The following is a 17206-nucleotide window of genomic DNA, read 5'->3' on the forward strand; positions in this document are numbered from 1 at the left end:
TTTATGACGTGAGAAAGACATGTATGACTGATGGACTTATAAAGGAATAGATTGATATTTTTATAAATGTGCTTAACATTAGCTGAGAGCTAATCTTATGTTAAGCAAACACCAGTTTGAGGGGGAAAACGAGGCTGACGTTATCCAAAGGTAACAAAAAGCACAGATAGCAGTTGTTGCAAAAGGAGGAACAATGAAGTCTTATTTTAGTTTCATTTCTTTAAATAAAGTTGCGCGTGCACTAATGAAATGTACTAATGTACTAATATGTGCAAAATTGGTGTGTGAAAAAGAAAGTATGCCTGCAAAACAAAACAAAAAACATATCCATGGCACCTCCCGGGCTCCGTAGTTCAGAGCGATAGTTGTTATTAACCAACTTTGTAAAGAGCTAAACTAGCTCCTATCGTCTTAATGTTTCAGTAGCGGGAACCTGTAGGGTCGTTAGTGCTAGATAATCCATGAAAGCTGAAAACACACACAAAAATAAAAAAAATACAGATACATTTTTTAACCAATACAGCATAAAATATCTACACTACATTTTCTGGTAGGAGGATTTTGTCAAGTTTAACCATAGCTAGCCTAGCAGTTTTCCAATTGTTTCCAGTCTTTATGTTAAGCTAAGCTAATGCACCCCGACTGAAGCTTAATTTTTTGTAATTGCACATCTTTCAGCCTGAGAAAGTGAATAAAATGTCTCCTAAAATGTGAAACTTTTTAATGTATGAGCCAAACTAGCACCTTATCGCAATATTTGGAGCTAACTTTTTTTATTATTATTTTTTTTTACTTTGCATAGAGCCAAACTAGCTTCTATTGCCTTAACCAGGTCGTTTATTGTTAGATGAATCTAAGATGAAGTTACAAATCAATTGTTAACCAATTAACATACAGATAAAATGTCTACTAGGCCTTTATAGTTTCTGGTAGTAGGATTTTGTCATCTGTAGCCAAAGCTAGCCTAGCAGTTTAGTCTTTATGCTAAATTTTTACATACATTTTTAGAGCTGAGAAAGTGAATAAAAAGTCAACCAAAATGCTTTCCTTTTTAATTAATATGTTATGGACACTTGCCTTTAAAACTGCAAATGTTACCTGTTTAATAATTTATTGTTTTCTGCTGTTTTTCTTTTTGTCAACTGAGTAAAAGTTTCAAACCCGTGACAAATTGTGTTAAATTATTCCACAACAACAACCACTGAAGAGCATCATCACTTTTAATCTTTGTTTTTGTATTACCACACTAACACTACCGGCAGTGTCGTAATGAATATCTGTCAGGTAACTCAACTCCTCTGTGATGTCATGAAGGGTAAATTGAACCCTCCGCTTGCTGAAGGCTGGGAGGCAGCCAGGGAGCTCCGACCGGATCCCCGCCTCTCACCGGACTCAAATTCCGCTATGGGGAGAAGGTCGGCTGTGGGAACATGGCGCAGTTACTCTGGATTAACTTCCCTCAGGAGAAACTCTGGAGCATCGCTACTTGGCACACAAACTCTCCCCGTATCCACCGATAAGTGAAGCCACTGTAAACCCAGCAGAACCCGCTTTTCTCAGCTCCACTCGTGTTGTTTTGGAGGAGTTTTCACAAGTCCTGCCTTCACCGCTGCTGTTACTGCTGTGTGTGTGGGATGAGAGTTTGGAGCCGCCGGATTTAGCAGAGAAGAGAGCAGGATGGAAAAGCAAAGAACCAGGAAAGAAAAGGTAATGCTGCATGCACAATGGGGGGGAAACAATGGTGTGCATGTTTTATTTAGAGCTGGAGCAAAAAATGGCAATCCGCTGCAGGAGGTTGAGGAAAGCGAGAAGGAAAGTTAGTTGGCATTAAGTTACAAACTCTGTGATAGTTTTAAAGACCAACAGGCTGCTCCAGTGGTGGAAGAGGTTACTTACAGCTTTTAATGCGAGTAAAAGTAACAGTAGCCTACCACAGTGTAACAAATAGAGTCCCACATTTCACTCTTTTGCATCAGATTGAGGTGCAAAAATGCAAATTTCAGGATCATAGTTTTTGATGCTTCATCACTTAAAGTGGCTGCTGACTTATGTAGGAGTCATTTTAATTTATGTATCATATAACTTTGTGTAGATAACTGCTGGGTGGCTTGTGAAGTCTTATTCATAAAACATCACAGTTTGTTATGCAAGTTCATTGGATTTAATTCTCATTTAGTCAGCTAAAGTTATTACATAGATGATGCAGTGAAGTAGGCCTATACAAAGTGCAACATTTCCCTCAGAGATATGGTGTTAAAATATGACATAGAATTGAACCTTAAAGTATGATAGGCCTACTAGCTGCATAAATAAACCCAAATCTAGCAACTTGGCTTCTCGCATAAGATAAGATAATCCTTTATTTATCCCACAACGGGGAAATTTACAGTGTTACAGCAGCAAACAAAAAGTGAACACAGTTTAAATAACAAAAGAAAAATAAAAAATGTACAAAAAATAGATAGATACCACAATATAGATTTAAAAAAATAGATCAGCTGAGAGCTGCAGTTTTGACAAAAATGTAGTCAGAACAAAAATGTATTCATAAATGATCAATTTAGACAATCAATGTAAGACGAAGAGAATCAAAATAAAGTATGTTATGTACAAAGAGAGACACATGTTTTAAGTTACTCTCAGACAAAAGGTTTAAAAAGGTTTTTATAATCCAATTCTAATCCCCCCAGTCATGTGCATGATCCTGACAAGTCAGCAGCAGACTGTATGAGGTCACATCCTCAGGTTAACAGTAGTAAAAAATAATAACAGCTTTCGGGAAAGATAGAAATAGACTGACTCGCGGCATTCGATGAGATAAAGAGGAACAAAGGCTGGTTCAAGTGCACGATCTGTTTTTAATCACACACATCCAAGGAGGTCGAATGAAAAGATGAGTTACTCATTACAGATGAGTAATCGGGAAAAGCAACAAAAAACACACGATGTCAGAGTGCACACAAGATGTTGTCAACTTTTTTTTTTACAGTGACCTTTTGATTGCAATTTTTTGTCAAATCAAAAACAAGAAATAACCCAGAACTGAGAGGCAAATGTTGCTCTTTTTGTTTCCATGGTAACAGAACAGGTATTGATATTGTACATTCTTCCTAGTATCGTATGGAAGTTTACAATTCCTGTATCGTGATCGCCTTCAAAGAAACACATTTTGACATTTTTGCTTGAATATAACATCAATACACTGAGAAACACCTTTTTTTAAACTCCCTTTCTTCTTACAAATATACACAAACGGATGGTCTAATAAGTTCTACTCCATTCATAAAGAGTGATAAGAATCGTCCTGCCGCCTTGTAGCGCCAACCCCTCGGTGTGAGTTACATTAGAGATCAAAGCGCTGCGTTCAGGGACCGTTTCCTCTCCTCCTGGTATTCAGACCCCCAGCTTCGTCACTGTTCTCCAGGAATGTTGACCTGGGCAGGAGAGAGTCTAGGAGTGTGTGAGTGTGTGTGTGAGTGTGTGAGTGTGTGTGTGTGTGTGGGGGTGTGTTCCTAATCTTAGAATCACTAGTGCAGGATATTCATGTTGTGTTTTTAATATAAATGACAATAAAAAGTGTCGTTCCTTTAACTTGATCTCGTTGCCGACACGCTAAACTACGGTGACCGACAGGTGCAAGCGTTCCGCAGAGGCCGAAACGACTCGCATGAAGTCGTTTTAACGATGCAACTTTACCGTCTACACAAAACGCTCAGTGCCTGGTCTCCCTCACTCTCCCCCACGCGTCAATAATAAACGAACCCACAGAGCGCCCCTGCAGGCCCGGAGCTCTTCTGTTGAAAAGGCTGGATTTGTAGAGTTTGTCTATTTGCAGTTGTTTTCTGAATGTGTGTGTTTTTGTATCGTTTGTATTTGCAGCGTTGTTTAATGTTGATTAAGTTGTTCCGCCTTTTTGCAGCATGTTTGTTTCATTTGCAGCGTGTTTCAGCCGTTGAGTTAGTTGTGGACTTTTGCAGTTTCTGAATTTGCTGCGCGTTTTCCTGAATGAGTCGTTTAAGGATTTTTATCGAGCAGCTTTTGCACCTGTCGGCCACCGAACCAAACACCACATTTCCACTTTTATTGATGCTTTGTCCTTGAGAATTTCCTACTTTGTAACTGCTTTCCAATCCACTGCAGTCTAGGCTAGAGGACATATAATATTTTATTCTCTCCTACCTCCACTGTTTAGTGTGTTCGTGTGATAACTTTATTTTGCATACTTGTATGAGTCACATCATGACCCAGCAACACTTCCCACCTCCTGCTGTGAGATCCTGCGGTGTTACTGAGCCAGATGAGAGCTGAAATCTGTCCAGCGTTCAGAGTCTGAACCGGTTTGAAGTTTTTTAAAAACACCCTCAAGTTTTCACTATTTCACTGCCAACAAATATACCCATGATTTCCCCTGATCAGCCCGTATATTGGTTGGTCTGTTTTTATCATGTAGGTTTGAAAAATCATCACGTCCGCCTGCAGCGATGATCACTGTCTTTCATTGAAAATGTCTCACTGAGCGACTACAGGCAGCTGTCGACTTGTCTACATGTGTCTACTGTGTAAAACAAAGCACCTTTATTTAGCTGCTGCAGGAACATGAAACTGAACCACACAGACAGGTGACACAACAGATCACATCCGGATGAAGCCGATTTCACACACACAGCGAGTCCCAGCATCTTGTTGTGCTTCAGATCTAAAGCGACAAAAGACGGGAGAGGTGAAGACGTTTCGGGACATTTCAATACTGAGCATTAAAATAAAAGAGATTTTATTGTTTAAAGAGGACATATTATCCTCATTTTCTACCTTTTCAAACAGTCCCCCTGTGGTCTAAATGAAACATCTGTGCTGTGCTTTGGTCAAAATATAACATGAATCAAGCACCAGAGGAGGTTTGTGACCCTGTATGAACCAGCTCTCTCAGAACGCTCCGTTTTGGTGTGTATGTCTCTTTAAATGTAATGACCCCGCCCCCTGAGTTTTCCCCGTAAACATCTCTCCTCTGTAGCGAGAATAAAAATAGTGGACCTTTGCAAAAGTTTTGTTCTAGGCTGGGGGTGGAGTCCATGGGTGGAGATACCAGAGGAGGGGAGGGGATTGTTTTTTTTACCAGAATCCCACTGTGACATCACAAGGAGAGCACATTATAAACAGCATTTTTCTCTGTGTTGTAAGACTTATGCAGACCACAAACAAAGGACTGGATGGATTTATTTCACATTTTGTGGATCGGTAGACTCTCAGGTTAAATATATGTTCAAAAACACTGTAAAAGTGGATTTTTCATAATATGTCTCCTTTAAAAAAACATGGTATCAAAAAGTGTCAAAGGACCGATCATTTATGAAACCTTGAAGTGAAGTATCAGCCAGTTCTGCAGCTTCCTTCAGCTACATGAAGCCTCATATTTGTGTTCCAGTTCATTGTTTTGGTCAGAACGTTTTCTGCTCTGATTCCTGTTTTTGCTTCGCTCAGGCAGAGCACCTGCGTAACACAATAGGGTGTTTTCGAAAAAAAACAACATTTTCCTTTAAATTCATGTTTTGCTACATTTCGTCAGCACTCGGTTGTTTTTTGAGCCAAAGAGGAAAAGGTGACAGCTGAGCCGCTGACCGGGTTCCCTACACAACCTGCTCTGATTTGTGTGATTGCATAAGTCCAGCCTGACCTCCTGTCCGTACTTTTCTTCTTCTGCTGCATTAAATATGTTCCAGTTCAGCAGTAATAGGCTTAAAGATTTACAGCTCCATACTCATGATATATGGACCTCTTTGTTTGTTACTGCAACCACTGCCCTGGTTACGTGTTAAACAAGCTCTGCATTATGTCGCAGTATTCATGTTTCATAGCAACAATGTGAAACATGATGGAGAGAACAGCTGATGAACAGGAACACCAGTGAGAAAGAATAAGAGGGAACTGTAAACAAAAGGACTGATGATAAGAAAAGTAAAAGGCCGATTATTTACACGATTACACAAATATTTTAATTGAAATTAATACGTTTCACGTTTTTTTTTTTTGCTTTAAATTTAACATTTAAAATTGAAGCAGGATCCAAACTTTTCTCACCGTTTTGTTTCAGAGTGGTGCCATAGACGCCGGGAGAGATGGTCATTAAAATTTCAGTTTTCTTTTTTCGTATCACAATATATATCGCAGGGGGAAAAAATATTGCAATGTCGTTTTTTTTTCCAATATCGTGCAGCCCTACTTCAGTGAGATTATATCTCTCTCAAAGTCTTCTTTTTGTTTGCAATTTAAGAAGTGGGCACAAATATGATTCCATACTATTTTGGAGATAGGACAGTAGATTGAGCCAGAAAGCCGAGAGATTGGGGAACAACATGCGGGAGAGGAGATACAGGTCGGATTTGAACCTGGGCCACCCGTTCATGAAGACTACAGCCTCTTTACATGGGGCGTGCGCACTAACCGCTAGTCTACCAGTGCCCCTTTGTCATTTTTTCTTACCTTAACCCTCCTGCGCTCAGAAGAAATGAATTGACCAAAGAAGAAGAAGACATCAGGAAAATGTCAAACAGCAGTGAAAAGAAAGAGATCCTGCACTTTGCCTTTTGCAGGACATTTAATGTTCTTCAGTTAATCAGATATCGTGATGTGTCATTCTTTATCATATCTCAGAATCGCTGTATCATGATGTCATCGTGGTCCACATATCGTATCGTGACTCGTCGTGATTCCCATCCAGAATGTGTATTTGTGAATGTGTTGTTCTGTTGTGACACACGAGCGACCGAACTGACAAACTGACTCTTGTTTTCTGAATGTTTTCCTGCAGTTTATTTGAAGTGAATCATCGCTGCGGTTTCAAACTGTCTTCATGTCTTTCCTCGCCTCTTAGCTGTCTGGCGATGCATTTTGCTAAAGTTTCAGGAATCCCTCCAGTCTGCATATTTTCAGCGTGTTTTGAACGATTGTGTGTTTGTACATGTAAGAGAGAGAGAGAGAGAGAGAGAGAGAGAGAGAGGAGGGAACAGAGAGGGATAATGAAGGCCTTGGTGTTCGCTCTGGTGAAAAGACAAATTTGGAAACACCAGATGAGGGGAGGGAGCAGCGTCTCCCTGTTCAAGCTGCAGAGGGTGAACCTCAGTGAGCATGTTTTTACACAGAGCTTCAGCGGCTGTGACAGAGGAGAATGAGGAGAACAGAAAGCTCGTCTGACTGACTGATTCTCCGTCTAACTTTCCTCCTGTTCGCTCTCTGTGTCTCTGAGGAATTCAAGCTGAGCAGAAAAAGAAAACTTCACGCTGCAGTTTGGTTGTCCCATTTTGCCAGAAACCGCAGTTTGATTTGATGCAAATGAGGCCTCGATGTCAGACTGGGCAGAATCCGCCTCCCAATAATTAGTTTTTGTTTATGACTTATGTTACTGCGGTCAGAGGAGCTTTTCCTTTGTCTGCAAAAACGTATTTATAATCAACAACAACATCATTATGGGCTTCTCTCATTCAGTTCATCTCACAGCACTCTCTCACTGACAACATTTAAATGCATGAAATGTTCAGCCGCACTATGATACTCTGATTAAAACACAAAAAATCTCCTTAAGTTGGTCGTATACTTTTGTCCCAGTTTGCAAACTTTGGTCATGTCGCTCCTTTAGTTCAACCTCGATGTTGAACCTGCAAGTTTTGCAAAACTGTTTTAGGCACGAGGGATTCCCAAAAAAACTCCCAAAACATTTTCAACAGATGCCCGCAAAACCTGAATAAGATCAGCGTTTGCAAAATGTTTAGTCTCAAAATGTTACTTATGATATGAGACCTTTATTGAGAATATTCAAAAGAATTTTAAAATATTCATCTTTAAAAAAAAAAGTCAAATTTAGAGGAATAATAGTTTAACATTGGTGTGCATGGAAAGATATTGAGACAGCTTAACATTTTGGGATATAAGTGTAGCCCAACCTGTGCTCACATCTCTTTTGAGGCATTCAAAGTTATGTGTGTCAATGAAGGCTCTATAGTATCCTGGCTCTGGTTTGCGGCTGCAGGAACTCAGTGAAAACTAGAAATTTTCTTTGTTACTAATTTAATTCAACGGAAATTTAAATTCAGACGGTGAGAAAACACTCAGAGAACAGTCTAAACTGAGCTGCAGGTTTGCTGAGTGTTGCTAGCATTGTCATCCTTCAGTCCTCCCTGCTGGTTAACATCAACATGCCCGTGTTTATTATTGTTACACATTGCTCTGGCTCTGTCGCAGTTTAACCTGAAACAGCCTACATTCATTTTTATCTCAATTTTAAAGATCATAATTCTGCTAAATCGTGCTGCTCCTCCAAAATGCAATCTGTTCACTGTGTTTGTTTACATCCTGGTAGTAGAGCAGGGAGAGCAGAACCATTGACCGGAGCTACAGGAAGTCTAGCTACAGCCCCGTCTAGTGGTGTGTTGTTGCATTACAGCCTTAGCATAAAATTAGACCAGCATCGAGTGCCTGCATATACAAATGTGAAGCATTAATGGGTTTCACCGACCAGTACACCCACTGCTGACTACTGATGACATTTAACTAAACATTGATTAAACATGCACATCCCTAGTTTTCATTGTCATCTTAAATCTCCTAATTTTCTCTAAAGATTTTCAAACAACTGTTAATGAAAAGTTAAAAGAAATAGTTAAAATTTGCAGCATCCAGGAGTTAAAAGTGTGAGTTTTAAAGTCTCCAGATCTTCCAGTTTAAGGAATATGTGGAACTATTGATATAAAATGACAAAAATATCCAGCTGATGAACCTTTTAAATGTTTGTTTTAGCTCCATTTATGAACAGATAAATTGACGGATCTCTCCTCTCCTTGTCCTCCCCTCTTCTTCTTCTTCTCCTCAGTTCTCTCTGTTCGGTTCTCGCTCCACCAGCAGGACCGCCGTCCCTCCCTCTTCCTCCTCCTCCTCTTCCTCTCCTCTCATCCCTCCTTCGGCCCCTAAATTAAAAAAGGCCGACCGCCCCCCCGATCCGCCCGGACCGCCCGGTCTGAGCAAAGCAGAGTTCCTGGAGCGCGTGCGTCGCAGTAACCAGGCCTGCCAGCAGGGGGAGTTTGCTCTGGCCGTGCGTCTGTACAGCGAGGCCCTGACCGCCGACCCACAAAACTGCATCCTGTACAGCAACCGCTCTGCAGCCCACCTGAGACTGGGTCAGTACAGCACGGCTCTTGACGACGCCATCAAAGCTCGACTCATCAATCCAAAGTGGCCAAAGGTAAGAGACCCTCGGTTAACCCCTCCCCCAATTACTGCAAGTATTGTATAAGCAGCTAATTACAAACTCTTCTAATCAACATGTTTGCCTCTTTGCTGCTGGGTGTCATTTTCAAGTTAAGATCCCGCTTGATATCATCTTAAATTCTTTCTTTTAGTCGGCCAAATAAGTGTCTTTTTGGAAAAGTGCAAGTTGGCATTTCTTACAGTTTGGCTCCTCTGAGTCGTCTTGTTTAATTTTGATTTCTACATTAATACAAGCCTGTCTATTTGAACAGTGCGGCCCACATGTTGTGCTTGCATAGCAGAATGTTGAGCTTGTGCTGACTTATTTATTTGTCTTGACAAGTTTATTTGGACGGGACAGCGCAGACATAACTCAGCGTAATGAGGCATCACTGTTAAAATGCTGCCGTTTGGGAGAGCTGGTGTGATGACAGATATGACGACGTTGAGCTGAACAAGGAGACAGACTGATGTCGAGGATGCCTCAGTGCCTTCTCTTGCGTCGATAGAAAATAATGAAGTCCAGCTGGTTGTTTCACTACATGTGAGTAGCTCCTCTCATAGGATTAAAAGTCTGTAATAAACTACACATTTGGAATAGCATGCTTGAAACTGAAGCAGGGAAGATATATGAAGCTCCGCCTTCATTACATCTTTGTGCATTCATAATGATTCCACAACGACATAAAACAGTGTCCCAGTCTGTGAGTTCACATTGCGTTACAGCGTCAGGGAAGCGTGAGAGAGCACGGCACAGCACGAGCTCCACATACACACACACACACACACACACACACACACACACACACACACACACACACACACACACACACACAGCGCTATGCTCTCCTGTTTGCCCCGCCCATCCTGTCCCGCTCCTGTAACGCCTCTGTTACAATAATTATTGTAATAATGTCTTAAGGATAAATGAGGGAGGAGCTTCGTTGTTGCGTAATCACACTATGAAAAGGGCTAAAGCCAACCTGTTGCCCGGGCACCCGAGGGAGGGGGGCGGGGTTTGCAAGTCTTTGTCTTCTCTGATTTTTCTAAATTAGATTTGCACATATTGACTAAAGTCATGATAACAAACTTACTGTTTAATAAAGAAAAGTGCCTCGGAGTTTTATGAATATGTCTTTTTCTCACCCTAATATATAATTTTAATTCTAGATTTTTTCTTTTTCATTTTGGCAAAATATTATGAGAACAATCATTGAACTCTTCTTAAATTGCATAAAATTCAAATTTTAACTTTCAACTCCTCTTGTAAGAAATGTTCGCTTCATTATTTCTTGTTTTTTTTCTTAAAATATTCTTCCTTAGTATCTTCAACTCTCGGCTCAGCCTAAGATTTTATACTTTGAACTTTTGAACTCTTGACATCAGACGACCCTCTCCTGCTGTTTTTTCGATTGACAGTTCATTTTTTTCACTTGGTATGTGGAAGGTTCTGATGTGCAGTGTTTCCCATGTCCAGCACAGTTAGAAAACTCCATCGTGAAGTGCTTCTGGACACTCGGAGCCGCTCTTTTGGTGAACTGCTGAATGGAGTGAGTGATGGGGGAGCTCGGAGTCTTTTAAAGGCGTTCAGAGGAAACAGGCAGCAGACCGGGGCCTGCCAGGGCTGCCTTCTGTCTGGACAGCTGGGGCCGCGCCAGCTCCACTCCACTTCCTTTCTCTGTGCGAGAGAATGGACGGAAGTGCTGTTTGGGTGTGTGTGTGTGTGTGTGTGTGTGTGTGTGTGTGTGTGTGTGTGTTTGCGTGTGTATGAGCGAGAGAGCAAGAGAGAGAGAGAAAGCTTTGCACGGCCTCTTATTTTGTTTTTCAAACTGTGGCCAGGCCTTGGCCCGAGTTTGTCACTTAAAGACAATAACAGAAGCAGCATTCCTTGGTGTGCGTGTGTGTGTGTGTGTGTGTGTGTGTGTGTGTGTGTGTATGTGTGTGGTGGCGGTGTCATAGCATCGGGCTCGCCTCTGCATTCGCCGTGGGTCAAAGGCAAGGTCAAGATTAATGAAGTAGCAAAGCGAGCGAGTCTTTTCTGAGCGTGGCGTTTACTTCTGCTTCACTTCTCTCTTTCTGCCGTCACCTTCTCTTTTTCCTTTCTCCTTTTTCACCCCCCCCCCCCCCCCCCCCCCCCCCCCCCCACTATTCTGTTGGCTCAACAGGCCCAGACACACACACACACACACACAAAAGTAAAGGCGACTGGGTCATGGGAACAGAGGGGTGTAACTGGTCAAAAAGTCGAGTATGTTTGTGGTCTTATCAGGATAACAACAGAGTACAGAACAACAAAACGTCTCTTTGCATTTGGATGTTGTTTTCTTGTGTGGGTTTTTTTTTCTTCCCGGCAGCTTTATCTTTTTTCTTCTCCGTGCGTTCACTCGGCGGCTCTGAGAGACTCTTTTGTTTCTTTGTGATTCAAATGAAGTCACATCTCTGAAGTGCAGGAGCGAAAAAGCCTTTTTTTTTTCTTTTTTTCTTCTTTTGACTATTTAAACATTTCTCTCCTGAAGACTCGTCTGTTTGTGTCTGAATGTTTGCTGTCGTGTTGCCCGCACGCTCGCTCTGTGTGTTTTTTTGTTTGGGGGTATTTAGAAAAGGCTTATTTCTCTTCACCCCTTCACACTCACACAGGTGCGTTTATTCAGATTCTTAATCTCTGTAAGAGCGGTGTGGGAATCTTCTGCTTCGCCTCACAGGCTGCTGACGAGTTTATTTGTCTGTTTGGTCGTCTCGTTTCCAAGAAAAGAAGAAGCTTGATCATCTAATTTAAGATAAACAAACTCAACTGCGTTCAGGATGCTGAAGTGAAACCGTTTGTTTGAGGGGCCTTGAACTCACCTTGAACATCTTTAACTGATGAACCCCTTTCTCCCCCAAATGAGGCAAAAATCAAATCTGCTCTGATGCTTCTTTCCACAACTTCACATAATCATGTTGCATACATGTTTTTATGCGGAAAATACAACATTGGATCATATAAATATGTCAGGGAATAGAACTGTGTTGAGGAACAAGTGCACCTCGGAGATAATGATGTGAATCATTCAGGAAAACAAAGCAGATTTTTATTTTCTCATGTGAATGCAATAGGCTTCTGTAATAACCTCCGTCGAGAACCTTTGACCATAAGTAGGACCAATATATGTGATTAATGCGGCAGAAAAAAAATATATGGAAAAAGATTGTTTTGGGGAGCGCCGATAGCCTAGCGGTTATGTCGTGCGCCGCCACATCAGAATCAGAATCAGAAATAATTTATTAATCCCAGGGGGAAGTTAGTTTGCTACAGTTGCTCATAACACCAAAAATCAGTAGGAAGTACAGATAAGTTCACAATATAAAAATAGTAATAACAATATAATAAGTATAAGTACCAAGTGAAAGCAATAATAAAGTAGTGTAAGTAATGTGTTCAAGCGCAGGTAATTGAGAATATAAACAATATTTACAAACATGAATACACACTGATGGATTAACAGCGTACTGCACGGTTCATGTATAGATTAACACTTTTGATGTTTAAATATTGTCCAGTTTTCAACAGATTGCACAGTTTTAGTAGAGAAATAGTCAAGGAGGCTGTAGTCCTTGTCGCAGCGGCTGTGGGTTCGAGTCCGACCTCGGCCCCTTTGCTGCTTGTCATACTCCAATCTCTCCTGCCAAAAAAGAACCAAAAACAAGCAGTTCTGTGGCGCAGATACGGTAAGGTAGGTTGCGCCCCGTGTATGGAGGATATGTCCTCAAAGCGGGCGGATCGGGTTCAAGTCCCACCTGTGACTCCAAATTTCTAAATAATAAAGGCGACAAAGCGCAAGGAACAAACAAACATAAAAGTTTCAGAAAATAAGGATCGTTGTGTTTTTTGTAACCTTTTTATCCTCTGCAAGTTTTCTACAGTAGCCCAGAATGGACAAACTAGTCAGTGGCTTCAGAGAAAGACTTTCAAGTTTTTGTAAGTTTAATCCACAGCAGGTTTTCTGAAGAGTTGTTTGAACATTTTCTCACCCTGTGTGAGTTCAACATGTCAATCCCAACCATATGAAACACCTGGAAACTTCCCCGATGGTTTCAAGATGAGCTGAATGTGTGAACACAAACCACTGACATGTTCACTCTGACTTTTACTGGGAGTGTTTCCTGCTGCTGAATTCTCTCCAAGCTGTAAGCAGCACATACAAAGTATTTTTTCATCCCCATCAGTAGAGGAAAGACTGAATCTGTCCCAAACTATTTGTGTAAGTTAACACCTTTAAAAGTAAGTCAAAAATTAGATTATTTTTGAAATGTTTTGGACCAGTCCTTTAATCCTGTGGGTGTCAGTCAGGTTTCCAAACTTCTTCTAAAACATTCTGCTGTGGGACTCTGGAATCAGATCATCAGCAGCGAGCATTAAAACCCCGCTCTCTGCTCTGAAGTAGATCCAACCAGATGGCAGCCAGCTCCGCCTGTTTACCCAGAAGCCCTCAGGGCCGGACCCGCTCCCGCTCAGGCTTCCCCCTGTCATTAAGAAACTTCTCTCCAACCGCACGCTGCAAAAAATATGACCGACATACGCTCAGAGGAAGCTCAGAGTGCCGTTTTTTGTGTGTGAGAGCGGGGGGACCTTAAATAATCCTGTTCAGGAAGGTTCCCCCCCCCCCCACATGACAGAGTTGAAAGGATATCATGATCATGATCTGAGAGATGGAGGAGATTCAATTTCTCCTGTTTGTGTTCCACCCTGAGAGTCGGCGGTCTCGTGATGTGCTGCTAACGGGTTATGTTTGTCTGTGTCTTAAACTGTGTCATGGAGACCGGAGTCTGGGTCATGGAGGGTAATCCAGGACTGACTGCAGACCATGTGAGGAGAGGGGACGGAGTCGCTGTGTGTGTGCACGGGGAGATATTTCACCGGGTGTGCTCCACTTTAGGAACTTTCTGTACACAAAACAAAACAGTTATGTGTCTGTGTTTAGGGTTTGTCATGACCAGGATTTAACACCTCAGTTTTTTATACTACTGGACCTCAAACTGTTTGGTAACCACGGCAACAAAAGAAGGAGTCGGCACACAGTACTGGCTAATCTCTTTATTTATAATCGCCAAAAATTGCAAGCAAACTTCTGCACAATATCTAAATTTGCAGAACGTTGCCAATGTGTTCCTGCAATTTAGACATTTACATACACAGTTAAGTGGGTTCTTTCCCGTATGCACCAAGTGGAAATGAGTTGGACGAAAGGGATATGACCTGGACAAGCTGAGTTTTTGTTCTCAAAGTTCCTGTATTTAAAGTACACAGGATTAAAATCAGCCCCTCATAAACTACTTCTTTCCAGGAAACATTAAGCTAAATAAATCTACCAAATTAGATTTTCTTTCCAGTCACAAACAGAAAGATTAAAAATTGATTTGAATCACATCCACCACTAGAGGGCAGCACTGTTGTTCTGCAAACTGCTTGGGAGCTTAAATACATCTTTTCCTTTTGTTACAGCCTTTCATCCTCTCTCTCTCTCTCTCTCTCTCTCTCTCTCATGACCCCTCGTCACATGAGGCCGTGCAGCTCACACACATGCACCCTTCACAGAATCTGTTTTATACGCTCTGCATTTTTTTTTAAAGACAGGAGTCTGTATTTTTCTGTGTCTCTATCATTCTTGAAGTGGCTTCGTTTCTGTTTCTTTCTCTGATGCTTTCCGTTTAGCTCAGTTAAGCAGCAGCAGCAGCAGATTAACTTATTGCTCAGCTTCCTGTGAATGTGTTAACATGTTTGCAGAAAAGTGCACATCAGCAGCAAATAACCTGCGGCTTCCTGCCTTCATCGCACACACCCAGACTTACACCATTTGCCGCCTGCAGAGCGTAATGACTTCTGATTTTGCCTAGAAGTGCGCTGGGCCCTAATTGTCGGCTGTTAATCACAGAGATATGCTCCCGCTCGTTGGTTTATATCCTGCTGTAAGACATCAGCTCACACGCAGCCAGAGTCAGTTGAAAACTCTGCTGTCTCAGCAACCGTCCCGAGCTGCTGGAATCTTCTTCTTCTTCTTCTTCTTCTTTTTTTTTTTACGCGCTCTTTATGCTCCCTCTGTCTGCGCTCATCTCTCTCGCTCACAGCCGGGTGCCTCGGCTGTCTGTGCAAAGAGAATTGCAGAGGAGGGAGAGAGATAACAGCAGTGGGAGATAAAGAAAGAGTGACTGGGTTTGGACTCGAGCATGGTGAGGTGCGACAGTTTTACAGAGTTTGGATGATAGAAGTGAATGTCTTCGGATAAGGACTAATGTTTAAGCTTCATATTTCCAAAAAAACAACTCATTATGACCTTGGTCTTATTCTGGAGGTGTGTCCCTCATTTCTAAATATAACAAATTATTGTCATCCCTAAAAAAAAGAGTCTGTTGATATGTTTGTTCTTTTGATCTTTGAATTATAAAAGCATAAAAAAGATCCTCTGAGGAACATGAATCACTACAGAATCTCTTTTAGTCCACTCAGTGTTTGCTGATATTTCAGTCTGGATCATAAATTGTATGAAAGATGGAGGAAACAGCAGCCCCCTGGAAGTGAAGCCAAAACATTTGGAGCGCCCCCTACTGACTGGCTGCAGTATAGGTCATAAGCTCCGCCTCCTAAATGTTATTGGGCAAACTACATGACAAGTCATTTTTCATCATACCTAAATTCTTTCATGATACTTAGACAAATAAACTCTTGATCTTTTATCACGAGGAATGTAAATTAAATTTTTCTTTTGAACTTGATGCTAAGAAGAGAGGATGTGACATCATGATTGACAGCTCTGTTGACAAATGAGGCTCCTGCAGCGTTCTTTACCTGAATGTCAGATTAGAGGAGGAACGACGAGAGGAAACATAACAAACACTTCATTGAATTTCCATAGCGATGAGGGTCTGCTTCAAACTGACACAAGAATATATAACCTTTAATCAATCAATTTAATGTGTGTTTGTGGTTACATGAAGAGGAGTGATGTGTGCAATGCCACATTTCCACCAGCCAAAACCCTTCTGCGCTTGTCTTGGCTCTAAAAAAACATCCGAGCAATCGTTGTTGGAGTATTTTGGAAAGAGCCCGACCGATTTATCGGCTGATATTAATATATCACTTGGCTATCACTGTAGGCTAATTTGATCTCCGATATGTGCAGATATAACTAGGTAAATTCAATTCAAGTTCATCATATATATTTATATCTTTTTTATGTATAATTGTTAATTTCTAAGTTAAAATTTGTGATTTAGAGCAATGTTGTTATTCTGGCAGATAAAGGCTTTTGTTTAAAAATCTAGCCTTCATTTTAAATCTTCATTTTAAATCTTTTTCACAAGTGTTTCATAACAGTGTTTGAGGGATCGACACAAGAAATGTGTATTGATCTCTAAGGATAGATTTCAGAAAGATATCGGCCGATATATCAGTATCACAATGTTTTTCACTCTCCCTGATATAATATCTGTATCGGCCCAAAAAATTCTAAATCTGTCAGGTCCAATTTTGGGTTCAATTTTGTCCAACAGCTGGAGATGAAGACGGGCCGTCCATCAGAATACACAGTCAATTTTCTGTACCAAAGTGGAGGACTGGTTCTACCACTCATAAATAAGAGGCCTTAATATTAATTCTTAATCTTAATAATAAGAATTATCCTTAAACCGTTTACCTTCATCACTGCTTGTACGTAGCTCCATACTTTCCTGATTGAGTCCTCTGCATTGTCACGGATCTATTTGGAGTTCCCTGGTTTCCTCTCCGTATTTGTTACAGAGCGGCATCAGATTAATGGAGCCGAAAGAGAAAACAGAAAGAGGAGAGGAGAGATAAACAGCAGGGAGAATGACTCACTAATAACGGGGTGTATGTTTCTATTTCCAGACTAGAAGGTTGAGGTTAATGAACAATCACAGATTTGGGGCTCCTGTGAAGTCTGTGGAGGCGGGCAGGATGGAAGTTTGAGCTTCAAAG

General features: G+C 41.2%; 1 protein-coding gene across 1 annotated transcript in view; it reads left to right on the plus strand.

Moving 5' to 3' along the window:
- The first annotated feature begins 1361 nt into the window (after positions 1–1361).
- ttc28 (tetratricopeptide repeat domain 28) overlaps positions 1362–17206 on the plus strand; it is a 126458-nt gene continuing 110613 nt past the window's right edge. Inside the window, exons 1-2 of the mRNA XM_061060740.1 lie at positions 1362–1707; positions 8861–9229. Of these exons, the coding sequence (XP_060916723.1) occupies positions 1678–1707; positions 8861–9229 (399 nt within the window). The 5' untranslated portion in view covers positions 1362–1677. The remainder of the gene's footprint in view (positions 1708–8860; positions 9230–17206) is intronic.

Source organism: Labrus mixtus, chromosome 17, assembly GCF_963584025.1.
Source record: "Labrus mixtus chromosome 17, fLabMix1.1, whole genome shotgun sequence".
In the NCBI taxonomy this organism is placed as follows: Eukaryota; Metazoa; Chordata; class Actinopteri; order Labriformes; family Labridae; genus Labrus; species Labrus mixtus.